We start from the raw sequence: 24469 nt of genomic DNA on the forward strand, positions 1-24469 counted from the left end.
TCGCCATCCCCCGCTGCCATTTTCAGTACAGGCCCAGCAACAGCTAATTTGAAGTTTGAACATTCTTCACATTTTGCCAATCCACAATTTGCTCTGACCTCTTGCTGCCCCTCTCACACTACCACATTCCTTTGCTACTTCAGCACACACACTGTCCTTCCCCTCCACGCTCATACCCAGTCTCTCCTCCACAACATAACACTTACTTAGTCTCCCAAATTCTTCTTCTTCCCACACGCAGAACCTTACATTTTTTAAAATACACGTTGCGCTTTTAAATTTACATTATGAATCACCAAAGCAAACATATGATCTTGTAGCTATAATCTTAGGGTAACATTTTCAAAACTGCTTCAGGGTATGTCTACACTACAATATAAGCCCAGGGTTAGTGGGACTCCAATCAGCTGACCCTGGGTTACAGAACCCAGGGCTTGAGCATTTACAATGATTGTTAACTGGACATTAAGGTTTTTCTAACCCAGGCTTGAAGCTGGGACTCTGATGTCAACGCTGCAGCACACAGACTCAAGTGAAATCAGCCATACACCAGACTCTCAAACACCCTCCTGAAATGCGGCTGGTCTAGACCCCGGACACTGGCCTCCTGTGAGAAAGCTTGACTGTCTACACGGCATGTTACAGGAAGTTTGAACAGCCCACCAACACATCCTGCCAAGCAATCATTTTGGTCCGTGCACCCCCAGCTATTGGAAACAGCAACATGGAGACGGCGCCTTTAGAAGAAGTTCTTTGCTTGCACTTTCACTCCTGTGTTGGGAAACAGGCAGAGCTTCTGAGAAATGCTGGTGGATATTTTGGTGCTGTCTTCTGACCCAACAAAGGCACCTGACAGAGCTTATGATGGAGCAGGAAGTGGCGGTAGCAGAGTACCAAAGCATGGCAGACTCCAACTGGCTGACGGAGCTCATGACACTCCGTACAATCACTCATGCCCCGAGTAGACCGGCGCTTCTGGTGCAGGGCCACAAGCGCAGGCTGAGGGGACGATACTGTCATGGTGACTTAGGATGACCAGCTGTGGTCCAGCACTTTCACATGAAGAAAACTACATTTCTGGAGCTTTCTGAAGCGCTTGCCCCAACCCTCTAGTGTAAACATATGCATGAGGCCACTCATGCCAATCCAAAAGCAGGTTGCTATAAGTGTCCAGAAGCTGGCTACCCCAGACTGCTACAGGGCCATTGCCAACCAGTTTAAGACTGGGAAGTCACCTGTGGGTAAAGTCATGGTGGAGGTGTCTGAGGCAATCAGGCATGTGGTTTGAAAGATATTCATGAAGTAATTGCATTTGAGAGAATGGAACTCATGTGCCCCTAGTTTGCCCTCCTCAAGGAACATGAGCACAAACCACAAAGGGCACTACTCCATTGCTATGCAGGCCCTCATGGACCCCAGAGGTCCATTTACAAATGTGAACGTGGGCTGCACTGGGAAAGTTCATGATGTCAGGGTTGTGTGATGAGGGAGAGTCTACATTCATGGACAGGCTGGAATACTATTCCCATCAAATATCAATAGCATTACTGACCCCACCATTATTTTGGGGATCCCCACATGGCCCTTTTTGCCTTGGCCTATTAAACTCTCAGCAGGTGCAGAATGGTTGTTGAACGTGCTTTTGGTAGACTAAAATCCTGTTGCACATCCAAATGGGTCTGCAGACATCTCCAAGTCATCAGTGCTGTTCGCATTACTGTGGCTTGCTGTAATCTTCACTATCTTTGTGAAGCCAGAGGTGAGTCATTTCCCTCTGAATGGACCTATGAGAGAGAAGGTCCACTGAACCAGTATACTCAGGCAGAAAGTCCCCCTACCATAGCTGGAGCTAGATGCACCCAGGCAACAGAAGTCAGGGAGGCTTTGTGCTCCCATATTATAGACTATGAATGTCCTTTTGGAGGAATGGGGACAGGGCTTATTGATTTGGGGTGGGGGGTCAGTGCTTGGGGAGGGTAGGGACTCGACTGCCATGCAATGTACTTATGAATGACTTGGCCACTTATGAAATGGTGGGGCATGATTCACAGTATAGATTCATATAATACTCCTGGGAAAATTCAGCACCACTCCGCAATGCAGAATTTGCGCAGAATGAATCTTCTGTGCAGAATTTCCTTTTTCCCTTGCAGAAATGGGCTGCAGAGCTCCTGGACCCGGCCGAGTCTAGTTCCACAGTTTGCAAATAGAAGACTAGGGTGGGGGGAGCGGAGAGAGAGAAAAGAGGAGAAGAGAGAGAACTGGAGGGCTCCCGACAGCTGCAGTTCGAAGGAGACAGTGTGCAGGAAACATCAAACAAACCCGGGACCCAGCATGAGACTGTTTCTCCCTCTGGATCCCTGGGCTCCCGGGGAGAGGGACTGGAACTAGACTGTGGTAGGGCTTTCTTTAACACTCTACTTCTGGGGGAATTTTTTATTTTTGTCTATGTTGATACATTGTTGCTAACAAGCATGTTGAATAAATTACCAAAATAACAAATTGGTGTGATTATAGAGTGTTATTTTGACAAATAAAATTTGCCAAATTTTAAAATATTGTACACAGAATTTCCCCAGGAGTAATATAAAGAAGTGACTGAAGTGAGGATTGTATAAAGGAATGGTGTTTGCATACTAATTCCTAATTGTCCCTGATCATGTGTTTACCTTTGTTATTTTAAAAACACTGTACAATATGACAGTGATAGAAATAAACTCTCCTAATGACACAGAAATCTTTATTTATAAAGATGTCTTGGAAAACTACAACATCCACCCATTGCCAGGCAGGCCAGCTGACAGTGCCACACCAACACACCAGAACCAAACAGGGGAGGAAAAAAGTGCATGAACAAGACAAATAATGAAACCATGTACAAAACAGAAACCCCCTACCACTGTATGTCCCCAGACCCCTAGGTTTCCTTTCCCTTCTTGCTGCACATGAGTGGGATGGAGGCATCCACAGGAAAGTCGTCAATATAAAGGACCGAACTGGTCTAAGTTTCCTGGCCCAGCCGCTATTGGGGCCTGACTGCATATGCTACACAGTCATGAAGTTTTCCGAACTGTTTCTGGACTAAATCCCAGGATACTGACCAGGGGTCTGAGGCTGTAATGTGGGTGATGCAGCAGGAGTCGGTACTCTTTCAGCCGTTACTTACATCAGCAACTCAAACTGTTCTCTCTGCTGACCTCTGTCCTTTTTTAGCCACTGCTCCTGCTCCAGGAACAGTGAAACAAGTGCCTGCTCCTGCACTGAAACCCTGTTCTCAAGCTGTGCAGCCTGCCTCAGCCTTTCCTCTTGACTCTCGCCATGCCTTGCCTTTAGCCATAAGTCCCTCTGTTTTTGGTACTGGACCTGCTTGTGGGTCCTATCCAGAATTTCAACCATAAGTTAATCACAGAAATGCTTCCTCTCGAAACGATCCTTGACAGTATGCTGGGCCAGGCTTGTACTAGACAGTGGGCAAGCTGTGGAGATTCTGCAGTCACTAGAGGTCGAGGGGCCTGGAATAGGACAAGACACAGAGTTACTGTCTCAAACAGCTCATTGCAGGAGCACAGAAAAAATTCTGGTGGAATTCCAAGGACAAAGCATTACATTTCCAAACTGAACCTCAATATACTGTGAGAGGGATGCTTCCAACCACAGATGCTCCCTGAACACAGCCTGGTTAATCACAGAGACATTAATATTGAGACACTGGTAAGTTAAAATTCAAAGCTGTTTTTTGTTTTCTAAAAATTGCATATCTACTCAGGGGGAGGAAGGTGTGTCTGTCAGTTGCCTTGCTACAAAGACTTTTTCTATCATTTCAGGCCTTCCACATTTTGGAGGACATAGCTGTTCTTGTGGTGCCTGACCGGCTGTTCTTGTGGTGCCTGACCGGCAAAAGGAGAGGATATTCAAAGCTGCTGGTGGGAAACCTGCAATGTATGCAGTGAAGGTAGTCAAACCTATAATGGCTGAACACCTCTATGAGTGGAATGGCTTTGTGAGCTACCAAGGTGGGCCTAAAAAATATTCACTTCCCCAAAACGTGATTACTTATCTGGAGTTCTGGCTTCAGGAAACGTCTGCATCTATCAGCACCTAAGATGCAGTCAGAATTCATAAGGGAATCAACAGCATGCTGCATAAATTTCATGGGGCTTAGCCAGTCATGATTACATGCAAACACACAGAACTCCACAACCACCCCCCCCACCTCCTGGCATATTTCTGGATGCATTTTCAAACCCAGTCAAATTTGAGACAAATGATTTTGTCACCTATGTACTGCTTGGACTACCTTTACCTGAAATGGACTAGATTTGTGAATGAAACACACTTGCACCACCACCGCTGTACCATTCACTCTTTCCAGATGGCTTGTTACACCACTGGATGGTTATAGAGTGGCATACTTATAGGTATGGCAGTGTTAGGTTATTATTTTTAAGAAACAAATGCCCTAGCAAAAATCTGTGCCTTTCTAGTAATATAAAAACACCTTGAAAATATTTATTGTTTGTATTTCCTGGTCACCAATTTGAATTCCACATGGCGGGGGGGGAGTGGACGGAAGAAGACAGAGGAGAACGGGCGCACAACTGGTGTACCATCTGCCATTGGCAGACAGAAGCCCTGGTTAGCAGCATGTAATAAATTTTGAAGTGTTTCATAGAACCGAAATCCACCCCATTCCTACATTAAATGGAGCCAGAAACTTACCAGGCTCCAAGGCAGCTTCTGTCCAGTCTGTCCTCTGCAAGCTCTGCAGCCAGGTTGTTCCCTGGGTGGGCATCAAACAGCTCCCTTAAGTACAGCAGGATGTGCTGCTCCTGGATCAAAGCCCTCCCCCCCCGGGACTCATTTCAGGAACAGAATCACTTTGTGGGCCTCCTTCTGCACTGCTGCTGGTTCCCACCACTCCCCATGCTGGATTCTGGGGCCAGCAGGGCAGCATCACAGCTGACTAGTTCATCATGCACCACCGCTGGCTCTGTGCTTGTCAACCTCCTCAGAAAACAGGCACAATGTTGGCAAGATGCCAGAGGTGTGTTTCAGGTCCATGGTTTTCTTATACCGTCTAGAGATGCTTAATCCAGTCCCCGTACTGGTCACCAGCCCGATATATTTGCATATTGGTGTCAGGTGTCATCTACACTTTGGGGAAGGAGAATCCAGTAACATTGTGACACCCCATCCCCTCAGTGATAATACTCAATTTTTGCAGTGTAAATAGAACGCTGTTTTAATCATGTTCCTTATACAAAATCCCTCATATGCCAGTCCGTACAGCGAGAACTAACAACAGCTCTCAACATCCGAAAGACACATTGTTGACATGAAATTAGATTCTTGTCTAAGGGACAACGGTATGCAAAATCTCTTACTGAAAAAGACCAGATTCGTAATCTGGGTCAGGCACAGAGATGCCACATGGTAGGTGGAAGGTGGAATCCATAGAAAATGTTACTATTTGAAAATTATCAAATATATAAGCACAGTAACTCCAAACTTAACGTTGTAGTTATGTTCCTGAAAAATGCAACTTTAAGTCAAACAATGTTAAACTAATACAATTTTCCCATAAGATTTAATGTAAATGTGGGGGGTTAGGTTCCAAGGAAATTTTTTGGGGGGCAGACAAAAGACATTATATACTGTACTATCGTAGGGAGGTGCCCTTGGCTTACCCCACACAGGCACAGCCTGCTGCAGACAATGAGGCAGGCAAGGACACTAGAAAGCACCTTGCACAGCAGCAGCTTCCCCCCTTAAGAACAGGCGCTGACTTTGCTAGGGGATGCTCCAGGTCCAACTCTTCCCACCCCCACTCCACCTCCTCCCTGGAGCACATTGCGCCCCCGCTCCTCCCCGTTGCTTCCACCACTTCCCTGCCGCCAAACAGCAGGGAAGTGGTGGAAGCACTTAGGACTTTCTGGGAGGGAAGGGGAGGAGAGGAGACTAAGCAGATTTAGAGTTAGTGGGGCCCTGTGCTCAGCTTCATTTTTGCTCCCCACCCCCCACTGGGGGAGCACTCTCTCTTATCTCCCTCCCATTTTTTTCCCCTCTATTCTCCTCCTGGGGCTCAGGGCTGGGGGTGCAGGGTTTGGGAGAAGGCTCAGGGCTGGGGCAGGCAGGAGGTGCAGAGCACTTACCTGGGACAGCTCCTGTTTGGTGCAGGGGGTGTGCAGGTGGCTCCGTGCAGCACTACCCCCGTGACCACAATTCTGGGAGCTCCCCCGCCCAACCAGGCAGGGCCACCTGGAAGGCAGGGGCTTTAGGGGCTGCAGGGCCCTGGGCTAAGGGGGCCCCAGCCTGCAGCTCTAAAGCCCCTTTCAGAATGCAACCCTGTGAGCACAGGCTGGGGGACACAGGAGGAACAGGGGCAGCTGCGCAGCCAGCCAGCAGGAGAGAAGTAGCGCTTTGAAGAGAAAAGCCGTCTGGCAGCAGGGGAAGCGCTGGGAGGGAGGAGGCGGAGAAGAGGAACTTGTGCAATGCTCCCTTGTAAAGTCGCTGCTCTTCCACAGAATCCTATAAGCAGTGGACAGAGCAGGCAGCCAAACGACATTATAAGGAAGCATTGCACAACTTTAAACGAGCATGTTCCCTAATGGAGTAGCAACGTAACTTCGAAGAAACGTTAAACAGGAGAACATTAAGTGAGGAGTTGCTGTAAATTGCTCATGCTGGTCTCTACAGCAAGCCCTGACATACTGCCCCTTTTGACATGTCACTTGACATGGGAGCAAGCAAAAAGTGTGTTTCGAGGACAAACTATGGAGCAACCAAGTAAGATGATCTGAGACTGTATGACTAGGTAAAGCTAACATTGCCATCCTCTGAACTGAACCCTAGTACTGATAGTCACTAACAGGAAAAAGATATCAGTTTGATATCTTGTTTTGGGGAAACAAGGCATCTGGAGGCTGTAATGTGTAAACTCTGAAAAGTCACCTAGATATTGAACATAAATCTTCTTCATGCACAGGGGGCAGAACAGCCCAGATATACTATCTTGATAGCTACATAGAATAAATACTTGTAGGAACTGTTTATGTCCAGCATGGCTATAGAACCATTCAGTTTTCAAAGTAGTCAAGTTTGAGAGGATTTCTGAAACAAAAATAGCCCCTCAGAGAGCAGTGCCAACAATACTGATGGGTGGGGATCTGCTTTCTGACACTGCACTGTTCTCCTAATAGCTGAAAGTAAGAGACAATGAAAACAAACTCCATAAAGTTGGGGTCCCTATTTGAAACAAACTCAGAAACTCTAACTGAAAGAAGTGGAACACTAAAAACAAGGAGGCCATTCTGTCACAAGGGAGTCCTTCCAATGGAGAGAATTGCAAGAAATCCCAGAGACAGCAAGCCGCCTTCCTCACAGCACTCATAAGAGAAAGGAGGAAATAAAACAAAACACACCTCGAAAGAACTACCATCAACAGATGGAGGAAAAGTCTCCCCACATCTCCATCAAAAAGCTAGTGTTTTCTCCAGCTGTCAGGTAAGATTTCAACAAACTATATTCATATTCACTGTACTGAGATGAGAGACATTTACAAAGCCAGGTATTTTCCTTGTCCATTTGCTGGTAAGAAACATTTACCAATTGCCTTAGGCAACATACAGGATATTGGTGTATACATAATGATGTATGTAATGCCTTTAAAAAAGTCTCCCCCTACAATCTAGCCCAGGGGTTCTCAACATTTTCCTTTCTGAGCCCCCCCCGCAACATACTATAAAAACTCCACAGCCTAGCTATGCTACAACTGGTCTTCTGCATATAAAAGCCAGGGCAGGCATTAGAAGGTAGCAAGCAGGGCAACTGCCTAGTGCCCCACACCACAGGGGCACTGTGAAGCTACAATCCTCAGGACCCAGGGCTTCAGACCCATGCGATGGGCTTCAGCTTTTTGCCCTGGGCCCCAGTGAGTCTAATGCTGACCCTGCTTGGCGTTCCTCCCACGCAAAAAACCTGCTTGCAGCTCCCCCCTAGGGAGCCCGAGACCCCAGTTCAGAACCACTGATCTATCCAATCTACAGATGTTACAGATTTGCCTGATTTAGTTATACAAAATGCTTAAATCAAAGGATTCTTTGGCAGTTGAGGCAGAGAACCAACCAACATTTAAGGAGCACAGGGAGACGAATATTGTTAGAGATTTTTCTGTAGTTACTAAAATAATGAAACATTGATTAGAACCCAGGTCTCTTGGGTTCCAGATCAGTGCCCATCCTTGGATGATGCACATTTAAACTTCTCCACCTATGTGTGTTTCCGTATCTAGACTTCAACCTTGAGCTCTTGCTGATCTGCAATAGAACTATATCAAACTGGGCTAAATTGCTATCTGGAAGTATACACAATCCTGCCTTAGCGTTTGCTGCTAATGTATTCTGCTCCGCATAGATTCTAATTAAAGGACACGAACAAAGGACTTCAATATGCTTAACTGTTCCTGAGAACATTTTACATCTATTTCCAAAATCAACTTTGCTGGACTCAGTCTGAAAACCTTTATCTACCCCTTCTAGTATCTCTCTTCGGAGAGGACCACTCATATTCAGGTTTCAAGAAAGATATGGAAGTTTGGATTTCCATTAAAAAAATATATGAATGTGATCACGGAACTATACAGATTTTCCTCGGCACTTGGTAAAACACAGTATGTTAGATTCAAGTGTTGGTAGCGTTGTCTGCCACAATTTACGGGTTAAGATTTTATTTAATTTATTTAATTCATACACATTTTCCTGGCTCAAGGCAAGGGCTAGAAGGTGACTATTGACATGGGGAGCCGTACAAAAATAGGTAACGACCAATATCACTGCTATACTGAGACACTGCACCAGGTGAATACAGAAGAAGGGACTGGATGGTAGGGCTGGGTCTATATTGACTCATTCCTAAAAGGTGCAGTTTTACCTCATGCCCACACTAATGCTCTTCTAAACTTTCAGTTGCAATGCCCTCTGGTTACCTAACTCCAGTTATTGGCACAGCTCCCAGAAGCAATGGATTCTGGAACACGTCAAAAGGCTACTGGTGCACTGTGGGAGTAGTTGACCCATCTGGACCATTTCAGTTTGAACCATTTTAATGACATTCATATTGGCACTAAACCAGTGCTAGCTGAAACAGTTCAGACGAAACTGGTAGTTAGACACACTGAAAGCAAGCTTAATCCAAAAGGTATATGGCAGGCATTCAGACAGTTTAATATCCATTACGTCAGGCGTTCTCAAACTGGGGGTTGGGATCCCTCAGAAGGTCACGTTATTACATGGGGGGGGTCGCGAGCTGCCAGCCTCCCCCCCAAATCCCGCTTTGCCTCCAGCATTTATAATGGTGTTAAATATATAAAAACGTGTTTTTAATTTATAAGGGGGGGAGGGTCGCACTCAAGAGGCTTGCTATGTGAAAGGGATCACCAGTACAAAAGTTTGAGAATCACTGCATTACATGTATGCTACCAGGAACCATGTTACTCTAGTCAGTGTACGAGCAGCTACACTGCAAGCCCTTACCCAAGTTATGGTGCGCTCCCCCATGTGCGTCCTCGGGACTTTCTGGGGATACGTCCCACGGTTCTTTGTGCTGCAGTAAACTGTGCAACAGATTCTTTCCCAGTGAACTGTGGGAGAATTTGTCTGTCCTCCTTGGCACACTGGAGGAAGCTGAGAGAAGACAAATGGAGGACTATCAGCACTCTAAATGATTTAGCCTGCATTCTCACAGCACAGGAGGAGGAGTACTACTGGCTCAAGTGAAACCAGAACCCAAGCCCTAAACCCCATGCCCCCCGCCATGCTAGCTGGCCTGCAAGCACAAAAACTCAGGTGAGATATGTGTGTGTGTGTGTGTGTGGATGGAAGGGGATGGGGCGGGGGGTTGGGACAACACACAAGGAAGAACCTGGCTAACTCATTTAGCCCAGACTTTTACCTTGGTTTTAGCCCAATCCTCTCTACCATGCTTAAAAAGCCTTTTATATGGATTTGTCAGGCTTGCTTACCCAGGTGAGTAGGCTCCCTTCCTCAGCGCTGGAACTCATCTATTAGTTTATATACACCTGCCCAGTTTATAAACACCACATTACACCCAGCCTTCTGCATGTCTACACAGCTCACTTGAATAGTTAGTGTAGTAAGCACCATAATTTGAGACACACCAAAAATCACACCTCTAAAAGAGCACTGCCAAGAGTCTGGCAGAGGAGGGGATTACATGGAGGGCAAGTCAGTGTAAGAGAATAAAAAAACGCACGACAAAAAAAAAACACCAATGGCAAATCTCGAAACTTACGATCAACCTGCCACTACTATAAAGAGTTTGACTAGTTGCTGAACACCCCCTGTTGTGCCTGATGGCGTTTTAAGAGCAAATGCACTCATGGACACAGAGACTGGCAGTGCCAGAGGAGATTCCAGCAGTTGAAGGTCAAACACAGACCCCAGAGCCAGCAGGCTCTATGGGCAGATGGACTGGAGGACATCCTCAGACCTGCTCGGGGACAAGGAATGGAACAGAGAGAAACCTGCATCAGAGCCATCGCCACTTCCAGGTAAGAGGCTACTGCCATCTTTGTTATTGCTAGTGAGAAATTGCAACATAAATGATAGGATTTTGCTAGTTTATGGCCAATGCAATTATTATGAAGAATATTATGTACTGTGGGGTGACCTTTGGGCCACCTGAGTGCAGAAGCCACACCATTTCCCCAGCCACCTTTTACCCCCTTCCTCCCCCATCACATGCAATTCAAGATGGATTCCAAACAAGGAGAAAAGTAGTAAATATGCAACTAGTGATTTATTCTAACTGAAATGTAACTGAATACTGCTAATTGATTTATGCACAACTGAGATTACAAGATGAGCGATGCCTGCAGACACTGTGATGCATGCAGCACAAGCACATATGTAGAGCTATGTACACACACACACACTGCACTCTTCTCATACTGGCACGGTATTAAAGCAGTCTCCAAAACAGCCAGGATTTTATGTCCTACTGTATGATCTGTGGCTATATTAAGTGAAAGCAAGGTGGATAAAAACCAATGATTTTTTTAAATAATAAAAATTCCTAGTTATTTAAAAATTGGATTTTTTTGATAAAATGCTTTTTGAGGAAAAAAGCAATCTGAAGATATCTTTAAGCTATAACGTATCTCTTCATAGAACAGGGATTGTAAATTCTAATTCTACAGTATGAGAATATATTCATGTAATGTTTAAGAAAAGTTTTGTAAATGAGTTCCAATAGTTCATGGATTAGGGACCCAATCTTATGGGATTCCAGGGGCTTCTGTACAGATTTAGATTAATCTTTCTACCTATCCAATGGGTCTCAGTGCTCAGTCTAGAAGATACCATCAGAGAAGATACATTTTTCAGTTCTCAAACTGTGGATTTGTCTATCCAGAGATAACATGCTTGTTAACAGCAAAAATGTTTTTAAATGAATAAATAAATAAATATCTAGAGGTGAGAAACAGACCTCAACCCTACTGTCCCTCTGAAAATTTGTGTACACAGAGTCAATCCCTTATCTCTCTCTAAAAGTTTCAAAAAGTTCAATGAACAGAAGTTTGTTGGGGGCAGAATAAATCTGGATAAGGAGATGTCTGGAGATAAAATGTGAGAAGGGAGGAACAGGCAGCAGAAACAAAAGTGAAACTGTTTGAGCAGCATATTCTAGAAGTCTTGAGGTCTTTCCAAATGTAGCCTTCATTGATTTGAGATCTACCATATCATTCTCTTACTAGAAGGGAAAAACTATAATGGCAGCAGGCTGTAAGAGAGACCCAGTTTGGGAATAATTACCATTCAAGAAATATATGTTTGCTGCTGATGTTTTAAAGAAAATCACACCAATGAATGGTGGAAGTCACTGCTGAAGTGATAATCTCACTTTTAACAGCAGTAGCTTCTTCTGCCAGTGTAGAAAGAATATTTTCTTCCTTTGGACTAATTAATTCCAAATTGAGAAATCATTTGAGACCTGAAAAAGCAGGAAAGCCGTGTTTTTCTTTTCCAGATTAGGAACAAAAAGGAAAATGAAGGTGAAGACTACTGAGAAGCTGCAGAAGCCAATATTTTACATTTTTCATGTTGACCTGGCTGACATAGTCTTCTTAAATATTTCATTTAACTATTTTAGTTAAAAACAATTTTAACAAAAACAAACCTGAATTAAAAAAATTGAATGTTTAACTAAATTTAAAAATTCATGTGCTTGTTTTGTTAAAATATTATATGTTTGCTGTTGAGGAAAACAATCCAGAATATATAACGTTGTTTTAAACAATTTAAATGTCTCTCTGGTGATGTTCTCCTCCTAATACAGCATGACAAGAAAATCCTCCAAATATTAATGCTTGACCAGTTGAATTGGAAATAGTTCGCCTCCCAATGATTTCATAAATATCTGCTTCAATTACCTTTGGACCATTCATTTTCTGATATAGCTGTAAAACTAATCTGAAAAGTTTTCAAAATCAATCACTTAAAAATGTATAGTGTGTACCTTCTAAAAATGAAATCTACATCTATCTCTGAGTTGAGAAGAATATGTACTAAGGTTATAACAACCAACAAGAATGCGCTTTTATGTAGAAATCCATGATTAAATAGAATCTTCCTAACTAGTGATTTAAATCAATTTGAGCTAAATCAAATCCACCCTGAGTGAAAGTCTCTAGGTATTGGCAGCCTGATGTACAGGGGTAGTGAAAAGGCATATTCATGGTAAGCAAGTTCCTGCATCCTATTTCAGCATGCTTTTTTGTGTTCACTGAGATTTTGGTCCACCCCCAGAAAATTATGCTTCTGAACTTTTCACACAGGAAAACCTCAAGACAGTCCACGAGACACCTATGCAGGACAAACACTCCCCGCCCCACAGCTCACTACAGTCCTCTCTAGTCATCACTCGCTGATCAGTCATCAGACAAGGAAATACCTCTTTGACATACACAGATGGTCTTCTACCACAGGCCTGGAAAAGTTCTTTTCCAATCCTGAATCTCCAGCAGATTAACATCTTCTGATGACAACACTACCTGAAATACTTTTAAGACCAGCACTGGTAAAAGGTTCCTAGTTTATGGGCACCAAACCCACCCCCCCATCCAGGTAAAAAGATATATTTATTTTATTTTAAAAAATTCCAAGATTTTCCATTGTATTGGTGGGCTGGTGACCTGAGCTGCAGCTGCTTATCAACAGGCAAATATGGAGAAAGGAGATAAACGTGGGTATGGAGAAGACAGAAGTATCAATTTTGTGGCCTTGCTGTGACACAATGTAAAGAGATATTTTTATTTCCCTGGACAAAAAAAAGTTCCTTTATTGCCTTTGCAAGGCTGTCCACATCTGCTGCACCAAGCAGCCTCCAATGGCTTTTGGGATGAGGGCCGTGAACTAGCAGGGGAAAAGAAAAATGTTCCAAAGATGACCATCTGCAGGATATGCAAAATGACTTTAGCCACAGGTCACACCAGCAGTGAGAATTCCAGAGGCTGCTGTAGGAGCAGGACAGGGAAATGAAGGAGCATGACTGGCAGCAGCAGAAGGAAATGTTCAAGCAGACACTTAGCCTGATGACCAGTACCTTTGCCAGTTGACTCTCCTCCATGCTAACATACCTGGCAGCCAATGCACCACTTGACAATTCTGGAGTGGGGTTGGCAATGTGGCAATCAAACTCCTAGAATAAAAGTGAGTATGGATATATATATTCTGTTCATCCTACCTCCATGCAACTACAGGAGAAGTAGTACAAGAACACTGGTGATGTGCAATTCTATCAACAATGACATCACACTGATTTACTTTGTTTTCACTGCACATTTCACCCAACATTTGCACTCTGGTCAGTAGCAGCTGGATTGGCTGCATTCACTTTTACTAAAGTATTTGATTGAACAATCCACAGGTGAGTGTTTGGGAAATAAGAGGCAGAAAGCTTAAATCAAAAGCTTTTAATTGTCAGAACAGCAGCAAATAGATACATGTCTAAGTCTACACAGTATAACACTCCACAGCCTCACATTTTCCCACACAAAGCTGGATGTGGGCAAACAAGCCATCCCTTACTTCCCTTGCTCTCCCAGCCCCAGTGATCAAAGGTGCACTCTTAGGTTCGGGTGAACAGGCAGCCAATCTTCAACCCATTCCTGGAGAAAGCTCTCTCCATTATGCTTGCATATGTTGTGGAGTGCACAGCATGTCCCAATAACAGATGTCACTGGGCATACTACATCCAAACAGGTTTGCAAGCTGTGCCAACTTACCATCAATCGTCCAAATGTACATTCTACCACCATCCCGCAACTGCTTAGTATGCAAATTCTTCTGAGTGCACTCTTACATCAGGGTACAACTTCACATGCACCTTGTGGAGGGAAGGAGATGGTCACAGTTGATGTAAAACTGGTTAGCAACCAACCTGTAGCAGTCTGAGGTAAGAGCCTAATTCTGGATTCCCTCATCTGCATGTCCTGACACTGGAGGGTTGGGTCCACATGACAGTGTAGACCCACTCAGTACTTGTGCTCCTGATCCAGCATCAGGTCAACACAGGAGAATCTACAGCTATTACAACCTGCATCAGCTGCCTCAATTCTGCTGTGTCCACACCAAGGCCTGCTGCCACCTTCTGATGGCCACTAGCTGCTTCCAAAATGCTCTCTACCAAGTCCCATGCCCTCTATCTGCCTCCAGTTGTGAAAACAGGTGTTGGATTAACAGTGACAACTGCTGGATCAGGTCATCATCCTGATCTGGATCAATCCCTTGTCAGTGGGTGGAACAGAGGTGAAGATGGAAATGAGGAGTGTGCAGTGCCAAAAGTGTTTAAATTCTCTGTGCTGGTTAGCAAAGAACTCTTCCACACAGGGACCTGGGAGGGACAAATAATTTCTTCCAAAATACAACACAAAACAATTCATGTGGTGGTATTGAACTAAGAACCACGGGATATGCTCCTGGAAATTCTAGCATGTAACCAGGATGCATGCACCTACCAGACAGGCCTCAAGTGTGGCTTAGCAGCGTGGATGCTTGTAGGCAGGGTTATCTAACCCAGTTACCCATACTCAGGAAATCTCCGTGAAGACTACAAAAGCTGCCTCAGTAGGGAAAAGAAACAGCAGGGTGATGAGCTGGTGGCAAAATAAAAAGCAGAATGCCAAAGAAGACTACAGGTACCAACGATTAGTAAGTGTCAGAACGCTAAGGTGGCAACAACAACAAAAAAAAAATCAAGTGCCACCAAGTGCCAAAGTACTGACAAAAGTCAAGCACTGAAGAATTGCACCAAACATCAGAAGCCAAGATAAGAACCTCAATAAGTTCCAGACTTGACTGAAAGACAAAGTTGGTGTTGAGAAAGGATACCTCAAGCACTTACTGGGATCCAGAGAAGAGCTACAACAGCTGATGTGGTACAGCTTCTCTGCAGTTAAGGAGCAAGTGACTGGATTGTTTTCAGGGCAGCAAGCATATACAGTAGAGGGAGTCACATGAAACAACTAGTGGGGACCTGACTCACATTCTTCTTTGCTACCACTGCCCTCATAGGTTAAGAATTTGGGGAGATTCTACCAGTTCTCCACTCAAGAGTTAAAACAGGAGTATCATGCACAGATCATATACTTAGAGAAAGTTAAATTTTTAACCCACTACATCAGGAGTCAGACTGATCCAGTTCATGGCAGTCTGAAGAACTGGTACTTTTCTCTGATGGCTGATTTTCTGGGCTCTAGAATCTACACTTTCATTTTTTTAAACGTTTAGCCCTTATAGTTCCAAAAATATAGCTTTTCCCTATTAATATCCATCTGACCCTACAGACATGAAACAGCTCGGAGAAGTGTGAACTGCCTCACTCATCTCAATAGGTTAACTAAGGTACACTATCATGAAAATTTTAAATGTAAGCATTGTTAGCTATTACGCTGCTGATTACAACATACAAGGAAGGACAGGGGTGATCATGATACAAAGATGTACTCTAAATGACAGGTTTCAGAGTAGCAGCCGTGTTAGTCTGTATTCGCAAAAAGAAAAGGCGTACTTGTGGCACCTTAGAGACTAACCAATTTATCTGAGCATAAGCTTTCGTGAGCTACAGCTCACTTCATCGGATGGTGTCTCATGGGTGGAACTGGGAGAGTATCAATACTTTTCTCTGTCTGATTTGACCCCTTCAGATAATGCCACCCATCCCCAACCCCACATACAGACAAATGCTTTGATCCAGGTGGCTAAGTTTGAAGATAACAGAAAGGCAACTTCTTCTTACCAAAAAAAGCCACAGTTTGGAGCCATTACAATGCATTATGACGTCAAATCAAGAGGCTGACATACTCTGAACATGCATGAAAGAAACAGCTACAAACCTAGAGGGGTCAATCTCAACTGAAGTTCATGACAGTGCTATTAAAATTATAGTTGGGCTTTAATCATTGTAGTTTCTTATCTCTGAATTAATAATGGTGTCATGCTTCAAATTAATTGTTACAGCCTCTTTTCAATATAAAAAATTTTCATCAATATGCTAGCACAGACCCAGAGCATGAACTAAATGACAGTTATGCCAAAAAAATCTAAAATTTAATATATATTATCTCATAGGTTAGATTAAAAAACAAAACCAAAATGAGTGAAACACAAGTTTAAACACACACTAAAAGCCATACTAGTCCATCTACAGAAGCATTCAGCATATATGTTCCAACCAACCTTTTAAAGAAAGTCTCTAATGAGCAGACTCATCTGATGAATATATCATCGTATGACAGATGCCAGAAGTCCCGTTAACCCATAGTAATTTCACAAAATGATGAATTCTAGAATATATACATTTAATGTATTCATTAGTTACAGTCAAGAAGAATCAGTAAAAAGTCTGTTCTATAAATCTGAAGAGAAAGGTCGAAAATCATACAGTTTATGAACTGTTATGCATGATTACAAAACACTCAGATTCTGTTTACACTAAGGGACTGTAAATGCATCAACAAATCCTACTGTCCAGCTGCTGGCTACAACCAAGCCAAATAAGTAAAAAAAGTCATATTATATGCCATAAGACTGCAGCAAACTGAGCAACCTATTTGGAAATAATTCTAATTTACATACTTCCAAATGTTACAAATATAATTGTATGAAAATTTAACAGATTACATTTAACAATTTTCCTTTGAATTTATGTACACAAACATCTAGACAAAGTGAAAGCTATAACAGCTAAAAACTCTCTCTTCTGCAACTGTACAAAGTTATTCTAATAAAGAATTTCAGTCCAAAGACTGTTAAAGAACATGCAACTAAGGATGGGAGCTTAGTTCAGAGTTACTTCAATTCAACTTGATCAGCCATTTCCCATTATCTTACTGTAGACATCAGCATAGAAAAAAAACTTTCCGATCCCATTTGTTTCTGTACTCTTAAAAGCATGATCTAAAGAGTCTTTCCTTACTGGCGACTGGAGAAAGAGAGCAAGAAAAAAAGCTATATAATGGAATTAAACAACTCCTATTACTGTAACCATCTTTACATAAGTTACCAAAGAGCAAGTGAGGTAAAATTTATCTAAGTTACTCTGGACAAGGGGTCTGAAGGAAAGAAAAATAGGAATAAGCTAAAAATAAAACCCAAAACATTAAAGAAAAGATCTGTGCTTTAATATGAAATTTTAAGAGGACAAAAAAATTACAAATATGAGAATTCTAGCTAATTGTACCCCAAAGGAAGACATGTTGAGAAGTCTGTTTTCATATACCAGAAGTTTGCTGGGTTTTGCTAGTTTTTAAAGCAAACTGCAATAGTTCACTGTCAGAACCAGAATCTCATGGCTCCAGTAGAAGAAAGTTGTTACAAGATGTTAACTTATCCAGACAGTAAATAGTATGTGTGTGTCTAAATATCACCTCCTCACTCCAATTTCAACATAGTGTCTCGTTCCCATTACACAATTTTAGAAATACAGGTGCCACTGACAAAGAGGAACAAGGGTCTAAGAGCTCCTATCGTTAATACTGAAGCCATTTAAGATGAAAAACTAGGCAAACAGTTGTCCAGGACACACATCCATGACCATTCCACTCATTAGTTAAGTGAAAGGCTACAGAGAAATTAGTCTTGCATTGTATTGTGCTCTTAAGGTTGCTCATTTTATCCCTGGTGATGGCATATTCCACTGTAAGGGCCTTCCACAAGAATGAATTATGAGATGAAAGATGGCATTATGGTTAAAGAAATTGGTTTGGGACTCAAGGAGATATGGGTTCAATTTTTAATTCTGCACAGAATTCCTGGGTAACACTGGCAAAAATCACAGTCTCGAAAACACAGTTATTACTAATTCTTTATCTCACAAGGCAGGGGAGTTGGGAAGATGTATTCATGTGGTTTGATAAAAAAGGCGCGGAACTAGGTCTCCTGAGACCTAGATTCTGTGCCTGGTACTACCAGGGACCTACTGTCTCACCTTGGGCAAGTCACTTCGCTCTGTGCCTGTTTTCCCTCCCACTCTTTGCCTATATTGTTCATTTAGATTAGAAACTACTGGGGTTAGGGACTGTCTATGTGTTAGTACTGCATCTATCACAATGAGGCCCTGATCTTGGCTGGGGTTTCTAGACTACTGAAATATAAGTAACAACTTTTGTGAGGCTTTCAAATACTGTGGTGATCACAGGCAAATAGCTAAGATAGAGGTTGGGGTTTGTCAGCCACAGCATCCCCAAATGCAGCTGAAAGTTGGGATGTGGAACAAAAGGCAATCTCTATAGCTTAAAAAATGAGGACCAGGACCTTGAAATGGACAGTGCAACATGAAATGATCTCAGTGTTTTTTTCTTGGACAGGAGCTGGCCTGCCACATGTCTAAGCAGCTGTAGTTTCCAGATACTTAGAGGTCAGCCCCAAGTCGGAAGAATTGCACAATCTTACTTTGAGATGGCAAAGGCACGAAACACTGTAGCCAAATCACCATTCAGGTGACGATTAAAAGAATAGTATTTCTAGTAATCACTGCTAAGGACCCCATACAGATCCCCTCCCGCAAGAGGGCACAAGCTTGACAGCTGGAGACAGGTGCTACCAGAAAACATTGCTGTCAGTTCTTCAGAATGCTTCATTCTGCCAACCAACACTACCTCCATTTACTTAGAGCAGAGATTCTAAAAGCGTGGAATGTATTCTGGGAGAGGCGTGAGATGCTTTAGAGGAAAAAAAGACTTACTGTGCACTCTTTACCCACAGCAATGAATAATTAGCAAAGCTGATTCCTCCATACAGGTTCTCAGATGCTGCTGTGTATTTTGATGGATTTTTTTTAAGCTTGCATAGCATTATACAAAGTCATTGCCATCTGTACATTAATCCATTTGCTATGATGTGGGGTCCACATTTAATTGTAAGTATCAACCACAATTTTACTTTTGCTCTTATTATAATGGATTGTTGGTTCTGTTTGAATCAATGCCTTACTGTTTTTTTATATTTAATGAGACTTACATATTGATTTTTTTTTAAAATCAGTATACATACTTGTGTGGTGGAGTGGGAGGCATAAACTACTACAGATGCAAAGAAGGGGAGGAGCACGACCAAATAAGATTGAAACCGTCTGTGGTTCTCAACCATCTAATTTTCATCCATTTCTCTAGTCAAGCAACTATACTTAAGGCTATGAGTCTGTCACAGATTCCGTGACTTATGCAGCAGCTGGGGCTGGGGGAGCTGTGGCAGCCAGCACTTGTGGCGGGAGCAGTGGAGGAGTTCCTGCCCTGGCCCCTGCCTCCTAGGAGCTGCAGGGATGCGGAGCCGAGTAGGAAGCCCATACCAGCCCCGCCAACCCTCCCTCCCCCAGTACCAGCAGGGGTCCCGGGCCACAGCCCAGCCCCTCTCCCCCAGTCCCAGCGGGGGTCTCGGGTCAGCTCCCCCAGCATCCGCAGACTGCTCCCCCATCCAAGTTTCACAGCAGGTATTTTTAGCAGGAGTCATGGATAGGTCACAGGCCCGCGATTTTTTGTTTACAGTCCGTGACCTGTCTATGACTTCTACCAAAAAATACCCGTGACTAAAACATAGCCTTAACTATACTATCTGAACTTGATAAAGAGTTAAAGAGCTGGATTTCAGGAATATACTGATGGCACTACAGTGACTGCCTCATACGCTCACTCTCATGCGTATGTTGATCAAGATAGAAAATAAAACCAATTTTAAAAGGCTCCTACATCAGCTATTCATCATAAACTTCGATCACTCAAAACAGTGATCTTAAATAATTTATTTGGGGGGTGTTTGGGATTTTTGTTTAGAGATGTGGGAGAAATACCATACATTTGTTTTCAAAAAAAGAGAAACTGTTCCAGAGACAGTGTTGTTATAGGGAAGGTACTTTTACTTTACAAAATACTGTACATACTCTATCATAAGCGGGTTTGTTTATAAGCTGACCGCCCCCCGCACCGCCCCCCCCCCCCCGATGAATAAGTAAAAATGGAAAATTTTTATGACCCATTCATAAGCCGACCCTATAATTCAGGGGTCAGCAAACTTTGGATCCCAGGGTATCAGGATAAGCTGCTGGCAGCCCGAGATGGTTTGTTTACCTTGAGCAAGATAAACCTAAGTGAACAAAGTGCTCCCATCGTGCCAGCAGCTTACCCTTACAGGCCGGGACAGCAACTAGTGGGGAAATTTGTGTGTGTGTGTGTGGGGGGGGTAATCTGGGGGTCAGCCTCCACATGACCCCACAACTAGCCCAGGATCCCCATACTCTCCCCATCCCATCCCTTCCCACCTTATCTGGGGAGGGCCAGGGGAGGATGTCTCGTGCCTAGCCGCAGCATGCTCCGGCGGGCCAGGCCAGGCAGCACAGCCGCAGAGTGCCAGCCCCAAAGCTGCAGCTGCTTCGGAGGCTGGGGGGGGGGGGGGGAGGGAAGAGCAGTGTAGCCAGAAGCGGAGAGACTCCGGCCCCACCTCTTCCCTTCTGGCTCTGCTGCCTCTCCTTGCTCCCTCTGTTGGGGGAGGGGCTGTGTCCCACCTCTCCCGCTCTATACCCGTTCATAAGCTGACCCCCTTCTCTGGTGCTTCCCTTTTTTACTTAAAAAATTTGGCTTATGAACAAGTAGATACGGTAACTGAGATAAAATACTTAAACCTACATATCTGTGTAGTAGACACGTCACTCTTCAGTTTGTGCATTCTGACATCCCATGTTTCTACCCAGAAGCCACGAGTTTTGGGTTTTGTTTTTTAATTCTACTTACTCTGTTCAGTCTAGTGATTTGAAAGTTCAAAAGAGAACCATTTTCTGCAAGAAGTGAACTAAAATGTATTTTAAATCAAATGTATTTGCAAATGTTCCTAATACAAAACACATGGAAGCTTAATGTAAGATATTAAAACAATTTACATACCGTTTCAACACAGGCTAAAATAATGATAAGATATAATACTAAAGTTTTCCTTTTAACTTAATCCTATTTAATTTTAAACCCGTGTTTCTAGGATAAACTAATTCTATGTTTATGAAGGTATGCGGTCCAACCCAGAAGAAAAAAAAAAAAATCTTTGATCAACCACTTAGAGGAGTAGCCGTATTAGTCTGTATCCACAAAAACAACAAGGAGTTCGGTAGCACCTTAAAGACTAACGGATTTATTTGGACATTAGCTTTCATGGGTCAAAAACCCACTTCTCCATGCATCTGAAGAAGTAGGTTTTTGACCCATGAAAGCTAATGTCCAAATAAATCTGTTAGTCTTTAAGGTGCTACCGAACTCCTCGTTGTTTTTGTGATCCACCACTATGATCTATCAATATGACATGGCACATGCACCATCTGCAGGTCAGCCAAATTTTTCCTATCAATTTTGTTGGACTGCTGCCTACCAGCTTCTCCTCCCTAATGAAAAACCCACCCCTAAAGTCTTCCTGTTCAAATCCCTAAATGTCTCTACTGTGTAAAGGTAGCTATGGGAAGAGTGAAAGCAAAAGTTGCCAGGCACAGTAAGTTATCAGCTAAGGTGACTTCTGGTACTATGGCAGATAGGCCAGCTCTTGTCTTTGCAGCAGGAAGTCTACAATTCACTTGCTAGGAAAAACAAAATTAAGCATGAATGCATATTACTAAGGAAATAACCTCAAACTTTAAAAAAGTCAGTCTGAAATATAGTCAGTTTCCAAAGCCAGGTAAACAAAGCTTCAGTTCTCACACCTGTCTGAGTCCCTCTGCCCATTTTTGTTGTTACACATCACGTTTCTATTTAACCTAGTTACTCTAGGCTGCTGCTGTGAAAGAGCCACAAACAGCAGCCTGCCTGCTACACTCCAAAACTGATTATACACAAAACAATGTCAAATACTGAAAGTAAACACCTAAAGGGAAAACGAGTCTCTAGCCTTTGTCATACTGATCTTCAGTGCGACGAACAAACATAATCGGTTAAAAAAAGCGCTATTTGTAAAGTTGACAGTGTCCCTTTAATTAGTCCTACCCGCTAATTCTCTCTGAAAAGAGAAAAACCCGCTGACGCAGCTAGGAGGAGTCTCCACGCCAAGCAAGGCACAGTACGGATAGAAACACTGACCCTGGCACAGCGCATCTCCGCGGACTCACCTGCAGGATCGTCCTTCCCCCAGCGCGCGAAGGCAGGGAGCGCTGCCGAGCCCGCAGCAGGGCCGCAGCTCCTACCCCGGGCCCGCTCCCCACGCCACGCGCCGGCCCCGGGCGATGTCTTCCCAGCCGTGGAGGAGGCGGGTCACCGGGGACAGGCCTCGTGCCGCGAGGAGCGGGCAACGCCGCCTTCCGGGATGGGGGGGGGGCGAGGCGGAGAAGGCACAGAGCGGCCGCCCCCATCGGCGGAGCGGGGCTCCTGCTTGTCCCGGCGGCCAGTGCCGGGGGAAGAGGTGAGCCCCAGGCCTGCCCGGTACCGACCTCACCTTTGCGCAGCTCCCGCTCCCAGACGGTGACGATGAGCCCCGAGTGCTTGCGGTGGTGGATGAGCCAGAGGCTCAGCGTCTGCACGCTCTGCTGGGAGTTACTGAGCTCCGAGAGCTTCCGCTCCAGCGCCGCCTCCGAGAACGCCGACATCCCGCCCCGCCGCCGCCGCCCGGCTCCGCGCCCGACAAACCCGCCGGCCCTGGCCAGACGCAACCAAAATGGCGGTGGCCCAGAGCCCGACTCTCTCCGCCTAGCCTCCTTACGTCATTACCGGGGCGGGGCCTGAGCGGGGGCGGGGCCGAACGTCCCACATCCGGGTGAAAGACAAGCCCCCGCCCCTGCCTGGGGGGAGGAGGAGTCTCTACGGGGCCGGCGTGGGGGGTAGGGAGACAGAGTCTGTCTGACCGCCGGGGGCGCAGCGGTCCCTGCGTTCACCCACCAGGCCTGGGCAACACGCGGCCTATTTCCGGGGGTGGGGGGAGCGTGTGAGAGGACACGCTGAGAAGCAGGCGACAGGGCTCGGGGAGCGTGGGGCTGCCTCTGAATAGTTCCCTCGTTTCAGCCGGCCTCGTGGAGATCATTTACATCGTTCGCTTCATGCCTGCCCCCCCCTTCCCCTGGCAGTGGCCATCTCTGCAAGAGCCATTTTCTGCTGCCCTGGACACGGAACACGCGCAGGACCGCTGACCCCGAAAGTTAAAAACATCATGGCAGAGCCCACCCCCGTCCTCCAAAATGATATGAGTGCCAAAAGCCATGAGATTTTTCTGAAAATAAATTAGGGTTTGGGTCTTGTTTTTTGGTCTCTCTGCTGTTTTTTTTAACTCCCCGCACCAGCACAGATTTGCGACAATTAGTGTTGGCCCCTGTTCTCCCAAACCTATTGACTTTCAGGTGAGCTAGGCTCCAACTACAGGGGCGCCCCCTGGCTCCTGTTGGTGTGGAGCCTCCAGCTTCCCCCCATACCTTAAAATTCTAATTAAGTCTGCACCTCTCTAGCCCCACAGCTGCCATCCCCTGGCCAAGAAGTTAACTACATACCTCCTCACTTCTCACATCAGTTCCACACCCCACAACCCTGACCCCTTCATTCCTACATCAGTTCTGCCTCCACTCTGGTAGCTCCTGGGGCGCGGCGGGGGGTGATTCAATAGGTGCAGCCCCAGGGGGTCTTCCCCATCCACTCCCAGGCCTGGGGGGGACGACAGATGAAGCAGGGTCCCCTTCTCATCCATCCCAGGTTCTGCAGAGAGGTCAACTGCAGGGACTCTTCGCTCTCTCCTCATTCGCAGGCCTGGTGTTGTCAGGATAAAGACAGGAGGAGGAAGAAGCAGAGAGCAGACTGACGCATTATTCACAGAAGGGGAGAAGGCTGCCCTAACCTACAGGATCCTTCTCCTCTTCCTTTCCCCAGCCTGTCCTGTGAAAATAGTATCAGCTGCTCAGTCTCCCACATCACCTACCCCAAAGTCCTCTTAGTTCCTGGCAGGGAAGG

General features: G+C 44.8%; 1 protein-coding gene and 1 long non-coding RNA gene across 7 annotated transcripts in view; one reads left to right on the plus strand and one right to left on the minus strand.

Annotated features, from left to right (window-relative positions):
* The window catches only part of RPRD1A (regulation of nuclear pre-mRNA domain containing 1A), a 68044-nt gene extending 44811 nt beyond the window's left edge, over positions 1 to 23233 (minus strand). For 2 of the 6 annotated variants that reach the window (XM_073332684.2, XM_073332683.2), the window contains exons 1-2: positions 22974 to 23233; positions 9531 to 9680 (exon numbers count right to left, since the gene is read on the minus strand). In XM_073332684.2, the coding sequence (XP_073188785.1) occupies positions 9531 to 9680; positions 22974 to 23124 (301 nt within the window). In that variant the 5' untranslated portion in view covers positions 23125 to 23233. The remainder of the gene's footprint in view (positions 1 to 9530; positions 9681 to 22973) is intronic. The other 4 variants (XM_073332689.2, XM_073332686.2, XM_073332687.2 and 1 more) reach the window with 4 other exon arrangements.
* On the plus strand, positions 22571 to 23772 carry LOC140907231 (uncharacterized). The gene is made up of 2 exons (XR_012157416.2): positions 22571 to 22940; positions 23537 to 23772. It is a non-coding gene; the product is annotated as an uncharacterized LOC140907231 (long non-coding RNA).
* Positions 23773 to 24469: the final 697 nt, after the last annotated feature.

Source organism: Lepidochelys kempii, chromosome 2, assembly GCF_965140285.1.
Source record: "Lepidochelys kempii isolate rLepKem1 chromosome 2, rLepKem1.hap1, whole genome shotgun sequence".
NCBI classification, from domain to species: domain Eukaryota; kingdom Metazoa; phylum Chordata; order Testudines; family Cheloniidae; genus Lepidochelys; species Lepidochelys kempii.